Here is a 26,156-nt window from a genome sequence, read left to right as displayed (position 1 = left end):
TTTTATGGGGAGGGGCAGTACCCTCTCCCAACCCACTTTTTGACACGTAGGGAACACGTATGGGTTGGTTATATGGTTACCAGCCAGCGTGTGTGTGTGTGTGTGTGTGTGTGTGTGTGTATTTTTTTTGCTTATTTGAAACCATTGGGTTTGTCACTCATTGTAAAGCCACCTAAAAAGGAAAGAAGAGTAATACAAAGTGACAGGAAAGTTGGGAGAAATAGGAAGAGAGACGGGTGGACACAGAAAAAGAATTAAAGTGAAGGAAGAAGTAGGCAACACTACATCAATTGAGTGGATGACAGTCACCACCGCCTACTATCACTCTGAAATGTGCACAGAGAAAATTCCGCTTCATTCCCTCAGCAGTCAGACAGGGAGGGTATGTCTATGCTCCTTCTGATTTACCCAACCATGGCGTCACAGGCCCAAGTCTTAAGCATAGGAGTGTGAGGATAACATCATTACTAATGCATTCATTACTTTGTTACTAATAAATTCAATGCATTACGAAAGAAATTACCCTTGCTTTAATCTCATTCAAGTTGAATGCATTAGTAACGAAAATTTCCTCGCACTGAGTTTCATAATAATAGTGATGCGAGTGATTCCTATATGTGCAGTGTTGTGCTTTGCTCTAGATGCATAACAAAAAAAAAAAGTCAAATTTTCTGTTTTCACCTTTGTAATATTGTGTGGTCGACTGTAAGTTTTTTTGATTTTTCGTTTTTCAATCTCCTTCAACCTACATCAGTTCAAGTCCAACTGATACAGATTTCTTATGAATGGAGGATACCTGTACCTGTAATCTGGTGGACGGATTTTTAAAATTTGATTTTCCTTCCTCATTTCATCTTCAGTACAAAAAAAAAAAAAAATCTATCTGCTGGCTTGCGAGAAGGCATAACTGCTTCCAACTTTCAACTGATTAGGTACAATAAGTAACCCAACCCAACCCAACCCAACCAACCTAACCCAACCCAACCCAACCCAACCAACCTAACCCAACCCAACCCAACCAACCTAATCCAACCCAACCAACCTAACCTAACCCAACCCAACCAACCTAACCCAACCCAGCCCAACCCAACCCAACCCAGCCCAACCTAACCCAACCCAACCAACCTAACCCAACCCAACCCAACCCAACCAACCTAACCCAACCCAGCCCAACCAACCTAACCCAACCCAACCCAACCCAACCCAACCAACCTAACCCAACCCAACCCAACCCAACCCAACCAACCTAACCCAACCCAACCCAACCAACCCAACCCAACCCAACCCAACCCAACCCAACCCAACCCAACCAACCTAACCCAACCCAACCCAACCCAACCCAACCAACCTAACCCAACCCAACCAACCCAACCCAACCCAACCAACCTAACCCAACCCAACCCAACCTAACCCAACCCAACCCAACCCAGCCCAACCCAACCAACCTAACCCAACCCAACCAACCTAACCCAACCCAACCCAACCCAACCCAACCCAACCAACCTAACCCAACCCAACCCAACCCAACCCGACCCAACCCACCTAACCCAACCCAACCCAACTAACCCAACCCAACCCAACCAACCTAACCCAACTCAACCCAACCCAACCCATCCAACATAACCCAACCCAACCCAACCCAACCAACCCAACCCAACCAACATAACCCAACCCAACCCAACCCAACCCAACCAACCTAACCCAACCCAACCCAGCCCGAACAATCGGTAGAGAGATGGCCTGCAGTCCTAACGGACCCAGGTTCGAATCCCGGCTGGGGCAGGGAACAGTTTAAGGATTCGAATTTCATTAAATCAGGCTTTACTGATCTTCCAGAAGTCCCGCCGACATGACGTAAAAATACCCCCGCTAATACCAATACACCAGTCCTGTATAAGACAGCCCTAGCATGTATTCAATATGGACGGTGGGTGTTAGCGCCGAAGTGGTGACATGTACAGTAGAGGTGTATGGTATGTAGGAGGACTGCTGGGCCTTGATAGCAGGCTGTGAAGCCTATGCCCAGAGTCGGACAAAAAAAAACAACAACAACATAACCCAACCCAACCCAGCCCAACCCAACCCAATCCAACCCAATGTAGCCAAATCAAGCCCAGCCCAACCCAATCCAATCCAACCCAACCCAACCCAATCTAACCCAACCCAATCTAACCCAACCCAACCCAATCTAACCCAACTCAACCCAACCCAACCCAACCTAACCCACCCCAACCAAACCCAACGTAGCCAAATCAAGCCCAGCCCAACCCAATCCAATCCAACCCAACCCCATCCAACCCAATCTAACCCAACCCAACTCAACCCAACCCAAACCAACCCAACCTAACATAACCCAACCCAAACCAACCCAACCCAACTCAACCTAACATAACCCAACTCAACCCAACCAACCCAACCCAAACCAACCCAACTCAACCCAACCCAACTCAACCCAACCTAACATAACCCAACTCAACCCAAACCAACCCAACCCAAACCAACCTAACATAACCCAACCCAACCCAACCCAGCCTAACCTAACAACCCAGTCCAACCCAACCCAACACAACCCAACGCAACCCAGCCTAACATAAACCAACCCATCCCAAACCAACATAACCCAACCCAACCCAAACCAACATAACATAACCCAACCCAACCCAACCCAACCAAACGAAATCAAATCAAGCCCAGCCCAACCCAACCCAACTCAACCCAACCCACCCCAACCAAACCAAACCAAACGTAACGAAATCAAGCCCAGCCCAACCCAATCTAACTCATCCCAACTCAACCCAACCCAACCTAACCCAACTCAACCAAACCCAACCCAACCCAATCCAACCCAACCCAACCCAACTCAACCCAACCCAACCAAACCCAATCCAACCCAACCCAACTCAACCCAACCCAACCCAAATCAACCCAACTTAACCCAACCCAACCCAACCCAACTCAACCCAACCCATCTCAACCCAACCTAACCTAGCCTACCCCCACGACCTTGTATCTCCAGGGTGAGCTAGTGGTGTGGGCGCCCTCCACAGTGTTCGGAGTGTCTGCTCTGGTGGCCGGGGCAGTAGCGCTCATCCTTCCAGAGACCAGGGACTCGCACCTGCCAGAGCTTAGCAGTCTTAGGGACAAACCCACGAAGGAGTCGCTGAAGGGGAAGACTGGGCAGGAGTTGTCTTCGTCTGTTTAGTGGTTATGTGTTTGTTATATGAGTTTGTTTGTTTTACGTTGTTAATTATTATTCTCACCTAAATACATTTATTACTCTGAGATACTGTTTCAGAAAGCCTTGATAACATGCGAGTGTGTAACATACTCGGCTTTAGCTGTCTCATAAGTAAATAATAATAATAATAATAATAATAATAATAATAATAATAATAATAATAATAATAATAATGACAACAACAACAACAACAATAATAATAATAATAATAATAATAATAATAATAATAATTATAATAAAAAATAATAATAATAACAATAATAATAATAATAATAATAATAATAATAATAATAATAATAATAATAATAATAACAATAACAACTAGAATGGCACTCACTAGAGCGCATACCTCCGCCAGCACCTTATCTCGCAATATTAAAGAAAGTGAAAAAAAAAAAAAAAAATCTTGGATCCTTACCTTCATCCGGATCCGCACCAAAATGTACTGGAGTGTATTCTGGGCCAAGGCACATTCTTCTACCAAGTTTTGTGGTAATCCGTCCAGGAGCTTTTGTGTAATCTTGCTCACAGACCAACCAACCAACCAACAAACAAACGGACAGGGGTGAAAACCTAACCTCCTTGGCGGAGGTAATAATAATAATAACAATAACGGTAATAATGAAAATAATATAAATAACAATAATCGTTGTACTAGTAATAATGATAATAATGATAACAATAAAGATGATGATGATGATAATTATAATAATAATAATAATAATAATAATAATAATAACAACAACAACAACAACAACAACAACCATAAGAGCAACAGCACCAACAACAACAGCACCAATAACAACAGCAGCAACAACAACAGCACCAACAACAACAATAACAAAAAACAACAATAATAATAATAATAGTAATAATAATAATATAATAATAATAATAATAATAATAATAATTTTATTATTGTTATTATTATTATTATTATTATTATTACTAGTTATTATAATATAAATAATACATGATAAACATTCTGATAAACTCCATCAAAGGAGCCAATCGAAAATACCCGCATCTTTTCCCCTGTGATTTATTTTGCTTATTACCTACTGTCTTCTGTGTAACAGGGATTCTTACATGGCCATACTCGGCGTAATTGTGCAGAAAAGAATATTAACTAGACATATACCAAAAAAAAAAAAAAAAACACTGAGGAAAAGGTGCTAAGGAGCTTCCTCAAGCCTTTAACCTCGGCGGGTCTCTGTAATGGACCAGCAGCAGAGAGAGAGAGAGAGAGAGAGAGAGAGAGAGAGAGAGAGACAGGCCTTAGCTGAATAAAATCGTATGGAGATTGGAAGGTCATCCATCCATCATCCATCTTTATTTTTTTCCCATCAGGACTGTAGGGTTGCCAGCCTCACTCTTCCCTGAGTCGCATTATGTGGGCAATTAACCCCAACCACCCCTCAGACGGAAACACTTATAGATTCCATCCAGTTCTGGCGCCTAAACCCACTAGACCACCAGGCGTCATTTGGTTGTATGATTACCACCCAGCGTAGTTAATTATCACCTCTTATCACACGGTGTAGTTACCTGGAGGCAGCACTACTCTGAGTGGATGATATTAATGATTATGATGATACTACTACTACTACTACTACTACTACTACTACTAATTGTTATTATTATTATTATTATTGCTATTACGATAATAGTAGTGGTAGTAGTAGTAGTAGTAGTAATAATAATAATAATAATAATAATAATAATAATAATAATAATAATAATAATAATAATAATTATAATTATAATAATAATAATAATAATAATAATAATAATAATAATATACTGCTACTATTTTTGCAACTACTACTAATGATTCTACTACTACTACTGCTACTACTACTACTACTACTACTACTATTACTACTACTAACATTAATAATAATAATAATAATAATAATAATAATAATAATAATCCATCATCCAATCCTACGTTTCCCCATGAGGAGCGTAAGAGCCCGGGGCTAGGCAAAATGGCCCTAACATTTAAGATGAGGGTGACCAGCCTCACTCATCCCTGAGTGGCATTACGTGAGCTATAAACACCAACCGCCCTTTGGATATAAACCTACAGAGGCTCAATCCGATTGGAGCACCCTAGATAGGTAATCTTGATTTTGTTACTATATTAGGTAACGTGGGGTCTGACGGACCCCACGGAAAAAAAAAACAAACTTCCGTTTGAGATATTTCAAAATGCTTCAATACACAAATAATTCAACCCCTTATCTGTAAATAGGGCCAGAAAAAATAAAGTTCAATTGAAAAAATATATATTTTTTTAAAGTTTATACAAAAATGATAAAAGTTTAGGTATACAAAATTTAAAATTAAATCTTGCAAAATTGAACAGTAATATCATGATTCCTTGGGTGGCCTGCAGTAGACCGATGTTGGGACCTTCTGTATACAAAAGGAGAAAGACAGCAAATTGAAATAAAAAAATCACAAGGGGCTCAACTGAGGTTACATTATAGGTAATCTGGGGTCTAACATACCCCAGTGGCTCTATAGAGCAAAATCAGAGCCAGGTACAGCTATGACCCCATCATCCCCATGAAGAGCATCACTAGGCAGGAAGGTAATGAGACGGACAGATCTGTAGACCTTATGCTCATATTTTTGAAAATTAAATTTCGGGGACTGGGGTCTCCGAGACCCCACATTACCTATCTACCCACTAAACCACCAGGCGCCATAATCTGGTTATATGGTTAACACCCAGCGTAGTAAATGGTTTCCTGGTGAAGAGGAAACCATTTGGCTTGTCACTCAGTGTAGAGTCACCCACAGGCAGAAGGGAGAGGAAAGAATGGAGGAAATTTAGAAAAAAAAGGGGGAGTGTAAAGTCACCCATAGGTAGAAGGAAGAGGAAAGAATGAAGGAAAGAAAGACAAGAGGAAAGTAGGAAGAGAAGAAAGTGCAGACACCCATAGCAGCATTACATCGAGTGAGTGAATGATGAGCGCCCCTTCCTACCACATTATGATAGTAATAATAATAATAATGATGATGATGATGATGATGATGATGATGATAATAATTATAATAATCTATCTATCTATCTATCTATCTATTGCCAGACGCCTCAATCCCGTTTGGGGTGGCCACAAACAAATCGCCTCCACGTCGTCCTGTCCCCCGCCATTTCACTGCCCTGCTCCCAACTCACACCCCCCTCTCTCATATACTTCTCCACCCCATCCCTCCATCTCATCCTCGGCCTCCCCCTCCCTCTTCCCCCCTCCACCTCACTCACATACACTCTCTTCGTCAGTCTTTCACCCTCCATCCTCTCCACATGGCCAAACCACCTCAGTGTGTTCCTCATAACACTTCCTATCACATCCACATTCACACCACAACGCTCCTTTATATCCTCATTCGTCAGCCTGTCTCTCCATGTGACTCCACAGGCTCCTCTTAAATAACTCATTTCCACTGCTCTCACTCTTGACTTGTGTCCTTCCAACAACGTCCAAGCTTCACTTCCATACGTTAGAGTTGGTATCACAATACTGTCATGGAGTAACTTTTTCACTTCCATGCTCACTTCCCTGTTTCTTATCACTGCTTTCAAAGAACCAGCAACCTTTCTTCCCTGCTGTACCCTTTCAAGCACTTCACCCTCCAAACCTCCATCCTTACTCGTCACACTACCCAAATACTTAAACGTACTCACATTTTCCAATTCCTCACCATCCAACCTCGCTGTACATTCACTGACTTCACCTCTCTCAAAGACCATCACTTTACTCTTCCCTACATTCACCTTTAGATTCCGTTTCTTACACACTCTCCCAAACTCATCCACCAAGCCTTGCAGCTCCCCTTCGTCTTCACTCAACAACACAGTATCATCTGCCAACAACAGTACAGGGAGTTTCCAAACACTATCCTCTCTCACCAGGTACACTCCAACATCCACTACCCTACCTTGTACCTCTTTTATTACCCCATCCATGAACAGATTGAACAACCATGGAGACATGACACATCCCTGTTTCAACCCAACCTCCAAAGAGAAAATTTCACTTAGTTCACCATCCACACGCACTGCAGCCTTAGCACCATCATACATACTTTTCACAGCATTCAACAACTTTCCATCTACTCCGTATATTCTTAATAACTTTCCACAATCCTTGTCTATCCACCCTGTCATATGCTTTCTCCAGATCCATGAAAGCAGCATACAACTTCTTTCCCTTCTCTAGAAACTTTTCCACTAAAGATCTAAGAATGAATATCTGATCTACACAACCTCTTCCCTTCCTAAAGCCTCCCTGTTCTTCTCCAACTAATTCCTCTGTTCTTTCTCTAACTCTGTCAATAAGTATCCTACCATACACTTTTCCTATTATACTAAGAAGACAAATGCCCCTATTATTACCACACACTTCTTTTTCCCCTTTTCCTTTGTACAAAGGAATAATTATACCTGACTTCCAATCCTCCGGGACTCTACCTTCCTCCCAGGCCAATCTGCACATCTTCCACATCCATTCTACTACTATCTCTCCCCCATGCTTCAGCATTTCACCACGCACTCCATCAATTCCTGGGGCTTTCCCCTATTTAACTTTCTTTATTGCTTTCACAACTTCTATCCTACTGATTTCTTCCTGTCTTTTCACCTCCCTCTTTCTCCCAGCCATTCCCCAGCCACTTATACTCGCATTACTTCCATCCTGTATGTTCAACAATTCCTTAAAGTGTTCTCTCCATCTGCTCACTTTTTCTCCCTTCTCCACTAGTAATCTACCATTTTTATCTTTCACTCCCCTGCTAACCTCACATCCACCCTGTCTTACTCTCTTCACCTCTTTCCAGAACATTTTCTTACAGTCCCTCCACTTTACACTCAAATTCCTTACAAATTCCTCATCTACTCTCTTCTTACTCTCTCTTACTAATCTTTTCACCTCTTTCTTTCTTTCTACATATAACTCTCTCTTCCTCCTCTCAATTTCTTCCACGCCCCTATTTCTCATCCATTCATTGTATGCTTTCTTCTTTTGTGCCACAGCCTGTCTCACTTCTTCAGTCCACCACGTTGTTCCTTGCACCCCCCTCGGTCTTCTCTTCCTCCCACACACCACATCACATGCTGCACATATTTCTTCAGTAAATATCCTGCACACACTTTCCACGTCCCCCAACTGCTCCAATTCATATTTGCCCAATCGTTCCTCCACTTCTCTCTTATACTCTGCCTTTTTCTCATCCTCTTGTAACCTTTCCTCTCTCCTTGCAACTACTCCTTCCTCTCGTCTTTCCCTTCTTCTATTCCTCCATCTTACTTGAATCCTAATTCTGGCCACCACCAAATAGTGGTCAGAAAGTCCACTCCCCCAGCCTTTATAAGCTCTTGCATCCATTACACATCTTCGCATCCTTTCATCCACACACACATAATCAATCATTGCCTTCCTTTCATTCAGTTCACCACCCACCCTTCTCATCACTTGCCATGTATACCTGTGGATCATTTTATGCCTGAAGAGAGTATTGGCTATCACCAACCCCCTCCCAGCACAAATGTCCACTGATGCACTGCCATTCTTATCTATCACAGCAGGCACACCCCACTCACCAACTATTCCATCCACCTTCACATTCCCAACTTTACCATTCATATCACCGATCAAAAACACTCTCTCATTCCTTCCAAACTTTTCCATGCACACTTTCACATTTGTCCAGAACTCTTCTCTCACTCTGCTAGCACGATCTTGCGTTGGCGCATACACACACACAATCGCCCACATTTGTATTCCAACTTTCAACTTTACCCACACAATCCCTGACCCAGCTGATCCATACTATCTTATGCTCTTCCTCCATCTTTTACTCACAACTATACATACTCCTTCCTTTGCCCTCTCATTCTCACCTACTCCTGCACATATACCCCATCCATACTCCCATTCTCTCACACTTTCTCCTCCCCATTTTGTTTCAGTCATTCCACATACATCCACTTTTGCACCCTTAAGCACCTGGACAATCTGTCTCTCTTTCACCTCATCATTCGCTCCTCTTACATTCCACGTAGCCATTCCAAGTCCTTTGTCCAGTCCTGGACAATAATAATAATAATAATGAAAATAATAATAATAATAATAATAATAATAATAATAATAATAATAATAATAATAATAATAATAATAATAATAACAATAATAATAATAATAATAACAATAATAATAATAATAATAATAATAATAATAATAATAATAATAATAATAACAACAACAATAACAACAAGAATAATAACAATAATAATAATAATGATAATAATAATAATAATAATAATAATAATAATAATAATAATAATAATAATAATAATAAAGAATAGACTAAACCGTGCCACTTCAGTGGCTCAGCAAGCCTTGGAATAGACGGTAGCGTTGGCGGTAGAGTATGACTGCACACTGAGGCGGAACTGCCGCAGGATAATCAGGTAGGTCATTACGAAGCTGAGCACCTGCAATTAACACCCACCTGTAATTAGCACACATCTTTAATTAACACACCTGTAATTAGCACATCTGTAATTAACACACCTGTAATTAATACATTTTTAATTAACACACCTGTAATTAACACACACACCTGTAATTAACACACGTAATTAACATACATCTTAAATTAACACACCCGTAATGAACACACACACCTGTAATTAACACATCTTAAATTAACACACCTGTAATTATACACACATACACCTGTAATTAACACACGCGTAATTAACACACTCGTGTAATTAACGCACACACCTGTAATTAACACACGTGTAATTAAAACACTCGTATAATTAACGCACACACCTGTAATTAACACATGTGTAATTAAAACACTCGTATAATTAACGCACACACCTGTAATTAACACACACACCTGTAATTAACGCACACTTGTAATTGACACACACGTGTATTAAACACACACACACACACATGTAATTAACACATGTGTAATTAACACACCTGTAATTAACACACACATGGGTAATTAACACACCTGTAAATAATAGGCCTATAATTAACACACATACCTGTAATTAACACACCTGTAATTAACACATACACCTGTAATTAACACAAACATCTTTTATTAACTCACACACCTGTAATTAAAACACCTGTAATTAACACACACCTGTAAATAACACACAACTGTAATTAACAAGCACCTGTAATTAACACAAACACACACACACATACTCACACCCACACACATACACACACCCACACACACACATACACACACACACACACACACACACACACACACACACACACACACACACACACACACACACACACACACACACACACACACACACACACACACACACACACACACACAAACACACACACACACACACACACACACACACACACACACACACACACACACACACACACACACACACACAGCTGTTATTAGCTTCTTCACATCTGGCCGGTATTTGTCACCCCTTTCAGCCCATCGTGGCGGCCAGGTAGCAGAGGGTGAGTTTGACTAGTAACCAAGATGTAGCTTTACACCTGCTGTTAGTTGTCAGTGGCAAAGATGCCTAACCCTCTTCATCCCATTTCGTGGCCAGTATAATGTGGAGGGTACCTGTGACTAATAAGCAGTGAGATTTAATTCTACCTGATAACTAAGCTGCAAGTGGACGAAATTCTGGGCCAAGTTAAATTAAACGACCATAGTGTATATATGTGTCATCTTAATTGGCCATATAGGCTATTTGGGCGAGAAAATAGGCATACTTCAATATTATACCATTTTCACTCTAACCTGGCCTAAAATTGCCATCTCCCACCGTGAATGCAGAGTTATAACAGTAGGTGAACACTAGTATATGGTGCTAGTCACGAAGCAGTGCTGTGGAATGGATGAGGAGTCGTAGCATTGTCTTTTTCTGTCACTGGGGGGTATGAAAAACGCTGCAAAAGGATGAAAATCTGAACCAGGTTAGAGTGAATGGAGTATAGAGGCTGTCACGCTCCGTCATCACTAAAAATATGGATGTATCTCGCTTATCTTATTATCGTCTGCTTTTGGCAAGGCGAGGCGATAAATCTTTTGTCGGTGTGTGTGTGTGTGTGTGTGTGTGTGTGTGTGTGTGTGTGTGTGTGTGTGTGCTTCTATAGCCATAATATTTTGATAAGCTGTGGACGAATTTTCACCAAACCTTCAGGAAATGGCATGTATGTGGGTGTACAGAAGCCTATTACTTTCGATGAGTTGGTCAAAGCCAACCCAATGCCAGCCGGGAGAGGATGTCGAGCGAGAGACGAACGAGAAGAGTGTATGCGAGTGAGACGCATGTGGAGTTACATGGAGAAACAGACTGACAAGTAATCAGGAAGTGAAGGAGCGTTGTCGTGTGGATGTGGATGTGATAGAAAGCGTTAGGAGTAATACTGTATACTGAGGTGGTTTGGCCATGTGGAGAGGATGGAGAGGGAGAAACTAACGAGGAGAGTGTATGCGAGTGGGGTGGAGGGGGGGAGAAGGAGGGGGAGGCTGAGGATGAGATGGAGGGATGAAGTGGAGAGGTATCCTATATGAGAGAGGGGGGTGTGAGCTGGGAGCAAGGCAGTGAAAGACCGTTGGACAGAGTGACATGGAAGCGATTTGTTTGTGGCCACCCCTTACGGGATTGAGGCAATTAGCCTCATGGCTGACATTAAAATTTCTTCAGTTGATGTATTTTCTGCCATCACTGGCCTCAGTACTAACAAGGCATATGGGCCTGATGGGGTCCCTCCTGTTGTTCTCAAGAACTGTGCTTCTGTGCTTACACCCTGCCTAGGCAAACTCTTTCGCCTTTGTCTGTCAACTTGTACCTTTCCTTCTTGCTGGAAGTTTGCTCTCATTCAGCCAGTCCCAAAGAAGGGTGACCACTCCCAACCCTCCAACTATCGTCCAATTGCTTTAACGTCCTGTATTTCAAAAGTTTTCGAGTCAATTCTTAATAAAAAAATTTTATGGCATCTTTCCTATCACAACCTTCTTTCCGATCGTCAGTATGGGTTCCGTCAGGGACGCTCCACTGGCGATCTTCTCACCTACCTCTCAGACTCCTGGTCATCCTCCTTTCGGGACTTTGGCGAAAGCTTTGCCATTGCACTTGACATCTCAAAGGCTTTCGATCGAGTCTGGCATAAATCTTTAATTTTCAAACTGCCCTCCTACGGTTTCTGTCCTTCTATCTGTGCCTTCATCGCTAGCTTCCTTTCTGGTCGTTCTATAGCCGCTGTTGTAGACGGCCATCGTTCTTCTCCTAGATCTATCAACAGTGGTGTTCCTCAGGGCTCTGTCCTATCACCAACTCTCTTCCTTTTATTCATCAATGATCTTCTAAGCTGTACATCTAACCCTATCCACTCATACGCTGATGACTCCACCCTTCACCTTTCCATTCGGTTCCCGCAACGCCCATCTCAACAGTTACTTCAACAAGCAAGGGATGAGGCTATGGCACATCTAATGTCTGATTTGGCTTGTATCTCTGACTGGGGTAAAAATAATATGGTTGTCTTTAATGCATCTAAGACTCAGTTATTACACCTATCAACCCGACAAAATCTTCCACACGTATACCCACTAATGTTTAATAATATTCAGCTTAATCCTGCATCATCCTTGAACATGCTTGGGGTTTCATTTACTCGGGACTTATCTTGGAAAGATCATATTACATCTCTTGTAAAATCTGCTTCCAAGAGATTGGGTGTGCTAAGCCGACTCCGCTCTTTCTTTACCCCTGCACAATTGTTGACTCTATACAGGGGTTTTATCCGCCCCTGTGTGGAGTACAACTCTCATGTGTGGGGAGGCTCCCCACATACGGCTCTTCTCAATAGGGTGGAGTCAAAGGCTTTTCGTCTCATTAACTGTCCTCCTCTTACTGACTCCCTTCAACCTCTGTCTCTTCGCCGCACTGTTGCATCTTTATCTCTTTTCTATCGCTACTTTAATGGTCACTGCTCCTCTTAACTGTCTGCTTGCATTCCTCCACCTCTACGACGGGCTCGTAGCACCCGTCTGGCAGCAAACTCTCATCCTTTTTCTGTCCAACTCTCTAATGCAAGAGTTAACCGTTACTCCCAGTCTTTCATTTATGCAACATGTCAGCTCTGGAACTGTCTCCCTCTGTCTGTATTTCCTGCTGCCTATGATCTCCAGTCTTTCAAACGCAGTGTGTCCAGGCATCTCAAAATGATCGGATCTTGAATTTGGCTCTCTATTGTATTTTGTTTTTCTCTTGGAGGGAACTGTTACTGCGGGCTCATGGCCTTTGATTCCTTCTTCCTCGCATAAAAAAAAAAAAAAAAAAAAAAAAAAAAAAAAAAAAAAAAAAAAAAAAAAAAAAATAGATCTGCTTTTCTGTGAAATACGGTGACTGAATTCCGTAGAGTTTTGAGAATTTTCTTCAAATTTGGTTTGTAGTTACCTTGTACTTTTAGCGAACAACATATTTTGGTGGGCGATTAGCATTTGGCTCCCGAAAGCTTTTGTTTCATATATTTATATCTGATAACACCATCTTATCAAAAATAAATCAATAAATAAACTGTGCTAGGTGTCTTTTGTTCCGAGATTTATTTATTAAATGCCTCTAATAGCAATATCATATAAAAAAATACATAATTATTCCTAAGTTATTCTCTGATTTAGGCTCGCTGTATCTCGTTTAGTTGTGGTTCCCTGACACCTTTTCCTAAGTGATTTATCTTGTTCAGTACATCATGCTGTTCTGTACCGTCTTATATAAATAATTCCAATATTGTCACACTCTGCAAAAGGATATTAACCAGCCATATCCAAAAATAAATCGCTAAGAAGGAGGATTTACGAAACTTTGTACATTATTAATGATGAGTATGGTGATATTAGAATGATTTTAATAACACAAAAGAGGTGTAATGAGCAAAGTAAATCGATTAGGAAGAGGTGTCAGGGAGCTTCCTAAACCGTGCACCACAAACAGCCAAAAATAACGTTAACACTATATAACGATGATAATTAGACTATATCTATCTATCTATCCATCTATCATTATATCTATTTTGTTCTATCTATCTATATTATTCATTCTATCTACAGTATATATATTACAGTATTCTGTCTTTCTACCAATCTGTCTATCTATCTGTCTGTCTATCTATCTATCACTCTATCAATGTCTATATATTTTTATCTATCTATATCTATATCTATCTTTATTATCTGTCAGTCCACCTATCCATCTATCTATCTGTCTATAATATTTATCCATCTGTCCATTTTATTTTATCTATCTATATCTATCTATCTGTTTATATTATTTTATCTCTTTGTATCTATCTATATTCTATTTCTCTCTCCATCTACCTATCTGTCTATTTATCTGTCTATATTATTTTACTTATGCACAGCTATCTATATCCTATCTATCTATCTACCTACCTATCTTTCTATCTATCTATCTGTTTGTCGTTCTAGCAAGTAATGTCACAAGTTCCATTTATCGTCAGTGGATTTCGTGACATCACTTAATAATGCTAATGTATGTATGTATGTAGGTACGCATGTATGTATGTATGTATGAGTGTATATATGTATGTACTGTATGTATGTATGTATGAGTGTATATGTGTGTTATGTATGTATGTATATATGTATGAATATTTGTATGAGTGTATGTAAGTATGTACGTATGTATGTATGTAAAGTATGTATATGTATATATGTGTATGTATGTGTGTAGTATGTATGTATGTATATATATGTATGTATTTGTATTTATGTATGAGTGTATGTATGTATGTATGTATGTGTAAGTGTATGTAGGTAGGCATGTATGTATGTATGTATGTACGTAGTTTTCCACTTACATCCAACATAGGTGCAGGAGCCAGTGTGAAAAGCCAGCGTATGGGAAAGCCAGGCCACTCCCCCACCCCCTCCAGCACCTCCCTCACCTGCGCCCACACCAGCAAACAAGCAGACAGATTAGCCCTCACGTCTCTAAAGCCTCTTAACTTTTTTTGTCTGTTATCTGCTTCTCCTTGGCGATATTATGCTAGTCTTGAGGACTTTTTCAAGGGATATTTGCCAAGTTGAAATTAATCTTCTGTGCTGGAGAGAATGACTCAAAGTACATCATGTGTCTGAAGCTGGCTAAAGCCCCTGTCACACACAAGTGACTCAAGGTCCGACCGCGGCGTGAGTCACGGTCGTAACGCATTTTTTCATCGATCGTCCCTTGATATGCTGCCAAAGCCCGGACTCTTTAGGGTGCTCGTGAGCCGCTGGTACGACTCGTCAGGCCTCACAATTTTTCAACGTGCATGTTAAAAATTCGTGGCCGCCTCATGAGTTGCCAAAAGTCTTCTCACAGTTGCATCGCAGTTGGGAGTGTTGTATGTCTGTCGTGAAGCAGTCTTAGCTCAGTCGGATGCATCGTGATGCAGTCGTTGCATGTCATGATGCTGTCGCAGACAAAAAAACAAAAAATTACGACTGGGTGTCCCTTATCAACTGACTAGACTCAAGAGAGGTCCATGGTGATGTGCTGGGTGTCCTTGGTGGTCCAGGTGTGATGCCCCACCCCATGCTGGGTGTCATTAGTGGTCCAGGTGTGATGCCCTGCCCCGTGGGTCAGTCGTGGGGGTGTCGTGGGGGTGTCGTGGGGAGGTTGGGGAGCATTCCCCAAATGCGTCACACAGTCATCTTGCGTTTGTGGACGGTCGTGTCACAGTCATGGCTGACAAAAACTAGTTAAATTTCAAATTTGAAGACTCGTAGCTCCGCCGCCTTGCGGTCGCCTTGTGATCTTGTTGCATTCATGAGGACGTCATGACCGGTCGTGAGGCTGTCGTGAGCAGATCAGATTCGGGGCCTGTCGGGAGGCGTGGGAGCCAACTAAGACTCGACCTTGAGTCGCTTGTGTGTGACAGGGGCTTAAGTATTTGAAGGCTAGGTTTATGGAAGAGTAAAGAGATAGGATGGGACTGGAATGTATTGGTGTTGTGATGAGGAGGGGTAGATTGGAATGGTTTGGGAAGAAGGATGTGACTGGAATGTATTGGTGTTGTGATGAGGAGGGGTAGATTGACATGGTTTGGGAGGAAGGATGAGACTGGAATGTATTGGTGCTATGAAGAGGAGGGGTAGATTGAGATGATATGGGGGGAAGGATGGGACTGGGGTGTATTGGTGTTGCAATGAGGAGGGGTAGATTGAGATGGTTTGGGTATGTTGAAAGGAAGGATGGGACTAGAATGTATTGGTGTTGTGATGAGGAGGGTTAGATTGACATGGTTTGGGTGGAATGATGAGACTAGAATGTGTTAGTGTTGTGATGAGGAGGGGTAGATTGTCATGGTTTGGGAGGAAGGATGGGACTGGAATGTATTGGTGTTGTGAGGAGGAGGGGTAGATTGACATGGTTTGGGAGGAAGGATGTGACTGGAGTGTATTGGTGTTGTGAGGAGGATGGGTAGATAGACATGGTTTGGGAGGAAGGATGGGACTGGAGTGCATTGGTGTTGTGATGAGGAGAGGTACAAAGGGGTACAAAGGAAAGCAAACAGTGCAACAGACCTTATGGTCCTTTCGAGGCTGTGTGTTAAAGAGTAGACTATGATTACGAGATGTAACTCTACATGGTGAAGGGTAAGGGTAGTAAAGCAAGAAGGCTCCCCCCGTCTCCAAACCCTCCAGTTAAAACCGGAAAGAAAAAGTGGGAAAAACCATCATGCAGCATGGAAAAACTGACATGGAAATTTCATAAGAATGACTGAAAAGGAAAAGCTACATTCTGTAATACATTATCTATAAGCTACCAGTATGAATAACCTGAAAGAGAAAGTAGTAAAGTAAAATGAATAATCGAATAAATAAATAACTAATGCATGTCACTATGTACGGGTACGTTGAGTTTACTGGGCGTCTGCGGACACAGTGTGGAAATTGCACAGTGCACAGTGGATATTCAGGGGTGGTGCGACAGCCTAGCCTGGCGCTATTAAGGTAGGCAGCTGTCAATCAGGCCACAGCTCCATTCATTCCACTGAGACTAGGAACTTTCCCATGTGGGACAAGCACACAAGTCATCTCCTGAAGCAGTGACCCCTGGTACATGAAAAATATCCTGATGGTGGCCGCATAACTAACAAGGACCCTCAGTGATCCACAGCCCATCACAGGTCGAAAGTATGAGTAGTGACCGTTAACTCAGGGCTATCTGTGCATATTCTAGTCTGTGGATATACTATATTTGCATTTAATAAATTGATTCAGGCTCTAAAAAAATAAAATTAAATTAAATAGAAAATTATACATACACAAGTGTTTTATTCAGGAGTAAACATATTAAGCTGGGGGTTAGATGCCAAATACTTATCCAGGCAACCTTTAAAGGTATGTACTGTATTACAATTTACTACGTTGGAGGGCAATTAATCCCATAAATTTACAACTCTTTTGAAGAAGAAATGCTTAGCTTCATGCGACTGGAATCGTTTACCAATTATATTATGCCAATTACCTCTAGTGTAATTCGAGTGATAAGCTTTGGAGTATTTATCGACAGCCATGTTTTCATGTCCTTTGAATATCTTGAATACTTGAATTAAATCTCCTTGTATCCTCCCTTTTGTTAGGGTAAAGAGCTTCAGGGCTTCTAAACGTTCCGCGTACGCTTTATTTCTCAATCTAGGTATCATCTTTGTCATCCTTTGCTGCACCCTTTCAAGCTTTTCCATATCGTTTTTATAATACGGTGACCAAAGCTGAACGCAGTCATTGTAAATGCACGTAGTCTACGTAATAAAATTTCTGTCTTAGAGGCCCTTGTCTTTACTGAAGATTATGATGTAATTGGTGTAACAGAATTGTGGTTTAATACCGAGCAGAGAGATTTTCTAGCAGGGTTTAATTTACCAGGCTATCGCATTTTCAGAAGTGAAAGGAAGAATCGAGCAGGGGGCAGTGTGTTGTTATATATTAAATCAGGATTTCATCCAGTCAAAATTACGAAGCCATGTATTGAAAACATTGACACTATTCATATTCAGCTTAGAAATGAATCTTGTCATATAATCACTCTTGGGTTAATTTATCATCCACCCGGTCAGCCACTCAACATTGATAACGAAATCTACAATCAAATTGCCGAACTATCTTGTATGCAAAGCACTGTAATATTTGGTGACTTTAATTTACCAGTTTTAAAATTGCAAGAAGCCCTATCCTCACACACAGGGTTAGACCTATATACAAACTTGCAGGAAAATTCTTTGTATCAATTTGTAAATTATCCGACACGTGGAGCTAACACCCTAGATCATGTCTTAACTACATCAGAAAATGTAGTAAGTAATGTTATTGTAGGAGAAGAATTTAGTACAAGTGATCATCGCATGTCACTTGTATTAAATTCACTTGTATTAAATTCAGTGAAGACAGTGTAAAGGCCAGTTGTGAGAAAGTGCCCGACTTTAAAAGAGCAAATTTTAAGAAATTAAAGGCAATTGTAGCTGCATGTGACTGGCGTCCCAGTGTCAAAACTTTAGATATCAATGACGCGTGGAATTACTTTACAGAAACTCTCATCAGTGACATCAGGTTATGTATTCCAATGCGCAACTGAAGGCCTGCCAAAAATTCTAAGCCCAAATGGATGGAACTCCAACAATAAACATTGTCTAGACGCAAAAAATCTCGCATATAAGAATTATAATACGACGAAGTGTCAAAGTGATAAAAATTAATACGATGCCCTTCGACGAAAAGCCAAAAAATTCATTAAACGCAGTAAGAAAAACCTTGAGACACATATTGCAAGTATCAGTAAATCAAATCCCAAAGAATGTTTCAGTTTAATAAGAAGCAAAAAGGTAATAACTCCATCAATCGGTCCCTTAATCACAGATAACGGAGAGCACACTGATGATGAAACTATGATGGTGAAAATTCTTAATACTTTCTTCGCATCAGTATTTACAACAGAAAATATACATAAGATTCCTACTGTGTCCCCCATTCCTATAGAAGAGGACAACATAATCACTGACATTACAGTTAGCAATCGCGACGAACCTTGCAATAAACAAATTAAAAGAGAATAAAGCACCAGAACCGGACAAAATATTGCCACGTGTATTGAAGGAGTTACAGAATGAAATATCAAAGCCTTTAGCTGAACTTTTTAACTTATCACTTAAAAGCAGTAAGGTGCCACATGAATGGAGGCTTGGTAACATAACCCCAATATTCAAAAAGGGCAACAGAGCCCAACCAGAAAACTACCGCCCAATTAGTTTAACATTAGCGGTTTGCAAATTGCTTGAAACCATTATCGGAGACAAGTTTGTGAAACACTTAGAAACAATCTCATAAAAGATTCGCAACATGGTTTTCGTAATAACCACTCTTACCTCACGAAACTGCTGGACTTTTCAATAATATACTGAGCATGTATGACGAGACTAAATCTGTTGATGTGGTCTACCTCGATTTTCAAAAGGCTTTTGACAAAGTTCCACACAGAAGACTCCTTCAGAAGCTAAGGGCACGTGGTATCAGTGGCGGTGTTCTTGGGTGGGTAGAAGATTGGCTTATCAGATGAAAGCAAAGGGTTGTAATACATGGAAAAAGAGTCAGACTGGATAAACGTTAAAAGTGGAGTGCCGCAGGGTTCAGTGTTAGGTCCTATTCTTAGTATATGTAAATGATATTGACGAAGGACTGTGTTGTAAGATTTCAAAATTTGCTGATGATACTAAAATAAATAACAGAGCAGACACAGCACTGCAAAGGCAGACAATTCCGAGAGATCTTGATCAACTGTAAAACTGGGCCCATGTCTGGCAAATGGATTTCAATATTAATAAATGCAAAGTGCTAAACATTAGCAGTAAAAATGTAAGAGCTAGTTATAGCACGAATGATGTTCAACTTGATGACAAAGATGATACCTATATTAAGAAATAAACCGTACGAAATGGATTGACATGGTTTGGGGAGAAGGGTGGGACTGGAATATATTGGTGTTGTGATGAGGAGGGGTAGATTGACATGGTTTGGGAGGACGGATGGGACTGGAATATATTGGTGTTGTGATGAGGAGAGGTAGATTGAGATGGTTTTTGAGGAAGGATGGGACTGGAGTGTATTGGTGTTGCGATGACGAGGGGTAGATTGACATGGGTTGGGTATGTTGAGGGTTGAAAGGAAGGATGGAACTGGAACGTATTGGTGTTGTGATGAGAAGGGGTAGATTGACATGGTTTGGGCATGTTGAAAGGATGGAGGATGGGATTTGGGTGTGCAGGGTGAGATGTGTTAAAGTCGGGGGTAGGACTGCGAGAGGCGCACTAGAAATGACCTGGGACGAGGTCATCGAGTGTGACCTCAGGGATAAAGGCTGAATAGGGAAGCTGCAAGAGATCAAGTAGCGTGGACAGCTGCCAATAGGTGACCAAGGATAACGCATGGAAGTCAGTTGGAGCCTTCATAAACGATACGATACGAAGAACCACTCAGAATTTGAGGATAATAATGACCTCCCTTCAGTTCTTCACTAGGAGTGGTTCAGTCTGGGTGGAAACAAATATGATTAGGAAATGTAGAACAAAATTGAAAAATCGTCATCGAAGTGAAGGGGTAATGGATAGACGACTGGCATATGGCCCTGGTGGCATTTCATGGGCCAAAAAAAAAAAGAAAAAAAAAAAAAATCCCAGCCATGTCTTGGAACTGATGCCCTAGACCGTATGACCAATAGGCAGCATTTAACAGCTGGGTAAAAAATGTCATCATTTATACGTATGGCGTCTTCTCTATCGAAGTTAACATTTTTTTTTTCTTCACTAACTAAGCATGTGGAGTTGCATGGAGAGGGACAGACAGAGGAAAGAGGAAGTAAATGAGCGTGTGATGTGGATGTGGATATGATTGATTAGTTAAGGGAAATACTCCGGGATAGTATAGCCATGTGGAGAGGATGGAGAATGAGAGACTGACTAGGAGAGTGTATGTGACTGAGGTGGAGGGGGCGAGGGGGAGACAGAAACCAAGGATGAGATGGGGGATGGAGTGGAGAGATATTTGAGAAGGGGGTGTGGGCTGGAAGGGGGGGCAGCGAAATGGCAGAGGACAGGACGACATGGAGGCGATCTGTTTGTGGCCACTCTTTACGGGATTAAGGCTTCTGACAATAGATAAAGATAGATGGTTTTTGCTTCTATACTGTGAGGGGTGCTTAATATTTCGAGGATAGTAGAAGTAATTAATTGATTTATGGTGACATATATACCATTATCTTTCCTAACTAGAGAGAAAGTAAGCAGAAAAACATGAGAGAGAGAGAGAGAGAGAGAGAGAGAGAGAGAGAGAGAGAGAGAGAGAGAGAGAGAGAGAGAGAGAATGTAAAATATACAAAAAAATACAATACTCTTTGCAATGAACTAATGATGCGACAAAAATTTCCTATTTTACTGAACAGGAGTTAGTTGCCAGAGCACGGCAGTATCTCAGTACGTATTATCGATCCATATACACAAAAAACACCGATATAGGAACACATTGGCAAGCACTGTAGTGCATAAAAAGCCCACCTCCATCTTCTAATCTCTGTCCTCCTCACGGTGAAGTACTGTTTGTAATTGCAGCTTGAGTTTATTCACCTGCAAAAAATAATTGTGTGTTAGAACCTGCTGTATTTAATCTAACTACAGCCAGGCACCATAATCCTGTAAAGGGTGGTAGTTTATCCTTGAGTTAGTTGTTTTACGGGGAGGGGCATTTTCCTCCTCAAACCCACTTACTGACACGTAGAGATCACGTATTGGTTAGTTATATGGTTACCACACAGTGCTGTAATTGGTTTCCTGGCTTACAGGAAACCATTAGGCTTGTCACTCAATGTAAAGCCATCTGAAAAGGAAATAAGAATGATAAAAAGTGACAGGGAAGATGGGAGAAATAGGAAGAGAGGAGGGCAGATACAGAAATAGAATGAAAAAAGTGAAGGAAGAAGTAGGCATCACTACATCAAGTGAGTAGAAGATGTGAGAAATAGGAAGAGGGGAGGCCAGACACAGAAAAGGAAAGATAAACGTGAAGGAAGAAGTAAGCATCACTACATTAAGTGTGTGGATGATGGTTGCTCTCGCCTACCATGAGCGTAGGAAGTATGAGCTTTAGTATGTCCGTGTGTCATAGAGAATGCTATGAGTGTGGGCTTTGTATGGTAGAATAATATATGCGTTGAAATGTAAAGCTATGTCAAGGCATTATACCTAACCCCTTCTTGAAACTGAGCAGTATCTCTCCACTGAGGCTAGAGATGCACCCTTAGATTTATTATGCACTAGTATACTCTTTATCTTCCATCGTTACCCACACACTACTATACACACTACTACTTTACACACTACTGTACACACTACTACTTTACACACTACTATGCACACAACTACTTTGCACGCTACTATACACATTATTACTTTACACACTACACACAACTACTTTACACACTACTATACACACACCTATACACACTACTACTTTACACACTTCTACTATACACACTGCTTTACACATTACTACGTTAAACACAGCTATACACACTACTACGTTACACACTACGACAATACACAGTACTATACACATTACTACTTTACACACTACTATACACATTACTATACACACTACTACTTTACACACTAATATACACACTACTACTTTACACAATACTATACACACTACTACTTTACACAATACTATACACACTACTACTTTACACACTACTTTACACACTACTATACACACTACTACTTTACACGCTACTTAACACACTACTATACACACCACTACTTTACACATTGCTATACAGAACACACTGCTATACACACTACTACTTTACACACTACTATACACACTACTACTTTACACACTACTATACACACTACTACTTTACACACTACTATACACACTACTACTTTACACACTACTATACACACTAATACTTTACACACTACTATACACACTAATACTTTACACACTACTATACACACTGCTACTTTACTCACTACTATACAGACTACTACTTTACACACGACTACTATACACACTTCTACTTTACACACTACTATACACACTACTACTTTACACACTACTATAAATACTACTACTTTGCACACTACTATACACACTACTACTTTACACAGTACTATACACACTATTACTATACATACTACTATAACCACTACCACTTTACACACTACTATACACACTACTACTTTACACACTACTACTACTATACAAACTACAACATAACACACTACTATACACACTACTACACACACACTACTACTTTACACACTACTATAAACACTACTACTTTACACACTACTACTATACACATTACTACTTTACACACTACTATACGCACTACTACTATACACACTACTACTTTACACACTAATGATTTACACACTAATGATTTACACACTACTAACATAGACAAAAATACAAAGGCAGTGATGAAACAGCCTATTATATACAATGAATTACCCGCATTCACTATACCTCTTTTACTCTAACTTGGCTTAAAATTGCCTTCTCTCCAGCTTGAATACCGAGTTTTGATAAGATATTGATACTAGAATACGGTGCTAGTCACAGAGAAGTGACGTGGAAAGGAGGTACAGCCATAGCACGGTCTTTTTCAGCCACAAAGCTCTGTGAAAGATGTTGTAAAAGGATGAAACTCTGGGACAAGATATTGCGAAAGGAGTTTAGTCACAGGAAGGCATCAGCTACTGTACTATAGTCACTCTGTCTTAAGTTCCTTACCAGTACGGTGACTAGTACAGTACAGACTCAAGTAGAAGTATGAAGCACCTCTTTTTTTTCTTTTTTCTTTTTCTTTTTAATGTATCCGACTCTGGGCAAAGGCACCAGAGCCTATCCAAGGCCCAGAAGTCCTCCTACACCTCCGCATGTCACCAATTCGGCGCTGACACTCACCGTCCACACTGAATACATGCTAGGGCTGTCTCATACAGGACTGGTGTATTGTATTGGTATTATCTGGGTACTTTTTACGGCATGTCGGTGGGTCTTCTGGTAGATCAGTAAAGTCTGTTTCTAGGATATTCAAGTCCTCAAAGTGTTCCCTGCCCTAGCCAGGATTGGATCCTGGGTCCATTAGGACTGTAGGCCGCCTCTCTACCGATTCAGCCACCGCCTCCCCCGTTAGTGTGATATGTAGTTAAGGATGAGTGGTGTAGGAGTGTGGTTGGAGTGGGGGCAGGGCTGATTGATTAGGCGATGTGTTGGCAGAAGTGTTGGCGGAAGGGTCTGTGTACATGATGTGGTCTGTAAGTGTAAGGGGGGGGTGTAAGGAGTGTTCATGAGTTCCACTTCTTTACCTCTTCCTTGATGGCCTTGGGCTGGGTGTTTTCGTGGCAGTGCAAATGTACAGAGAAGCAGCTTTTCCCCCAGTCCTGTCTGATGAAAATTAATAAATGGCGAAATGCAGTGAAAACCGAAACTCAACCAGACTCTGGAAAGGGGTGACGAGGCAAAGCACGTCTCTCAGATCCATTACCTTATAAATTACTCCTACTCTGGCCAACGGACAGATCTAGGCTCGTATTTCCGTCAGTTGAGGAAGTTCCCCAACATCACTTTCTTTGTGATTTATTTTGCTTATTAACCCTCACTATCCTTTCGTGTGTTACTAAATCCTTTCATCATCGCCATACTCTGCGTAATAGATCGCTAAGGGAAAGGTGTTACGGGGCTCTTTAAGCGACAAGAGTACCAGCCCTTGTATCTCTTGTGTGTTCCTGCGACGGCTTACCTTCTCGACGATGCTAAGGAAGGATAGTGAAGTGACAAGGGTATTTCTGGCGTCGTCTAGCCATTAAAACAGAAGAGCAGCAAGTCGAAGGAAGCAAGGTTGATACCTAAGTCTACTAATACCAAGTCGGATCACTTCCTTCTAAAACGGCTCCAAGCTCGCGCGGGGGGAGGGGGGGGAGCATCAGAATGACATCGACTGGCTCTGGCACGAAACCCCAGTTCAGTTGACTCCTGACCATGACGAGGAGTGGATGCTTGCTCCACTCATCACACCATGACACATTTTCAGTCCAGAGAAGTGAGGGAAGGGACTGAAATGTGTTGGGGAAGGTGTAGAGGTGTGAGGGAACCTACTGCTATATTATAGGGTTAAACGAGTCTGCACTTCTTCCCCTTCTTCGTTTTCCCTTATTATAAATGCTTAATTTGAGTCTGCCCTTTCATACATTTTCCGTTACTTAAGCTAACTGACGTCACACACAAACCACGCCTCCCTGCACCCTGATGGAAAGTGAACCGACTTGGTATTAGTAGACTTAGGTTGATACAATAACAGCATCAATAACTTGACATAGATCATGGAATCGAAGCCAGCCAGGTCGAGAACGGATTTTTCGGTTATAACTTAGCATTTTTTTTGGACGGAAGATGAACAAAAGAAGGAAAACAAATTTTATAAATCCATACACCAGACTACAGGTGTCCTCCATTCATAAAAAATCTGTAACAGTTGGACTTGGACTGCTGTAGGTTGAAGTTTTGGGAGGCAAATAGTCTAGGGAAGAGAGCTGCAAAGAGATGCAGTTTGGGAAGTAAAGGAATTCTGATATATGTTCTGCAATGTAGCAGTAACAGTCAAGCCGCGGGCGCTATCAGACAGTAGTATATGATGTGTTTATTTACCGTAGATCTTGCCTGTATTTCTTGCCTGTATCTTGGGGTCTCTAGGGAAATAAATCTTCATAACACTTGTAACGAGAAGTCAGTAGAACAGCAGTATTAACAAAGTAAA

The 26,156-nt window shown here is 41.1% G+C and overlaps 1 protein-coding gene across 1 annotated transcript in view; it reads left to right on the top strand.

The window, feature by feature from the left end:
- Positions 1-3,202, top strand: part of LOC145413231 (organic cation transporter-like protein) — a 4,937-nt gene extending 1,735 nt beyond the window's left edge. Inside the window, exon 3 of the mRNA XM_080282962.1 lies at positions 3,017-3,202. Coding sequence (XP_080139088.1) covers positions 3,017-3,202 — 186 coding nt within the window. The remainder of the gene's footprint in view (positions 1-3,016) is intronic.
- Positions 3,203-26,156: the final 22,954 nt, after the last annotated feature.

The sequence above is a fragment of the Coenobita brevimanus genome, chromosome 95 (assembly GCF_032717465.1).
Source record: "Coenobita brevimanus isolate Jiangsu-jjx chromosome 95, ASM3271746v2, whole genome shotgun sequence".
Classification (NCBI taxonomy): Eukaryota; Metazoa; Arthropoda; class Malacostraca; order Decapoda; family Coenobitidae; genus Coenobita; species Coenobita brevimanus.
This window is presented reverse-complemented; position numbering and strand designations above follow the sequence as displayed.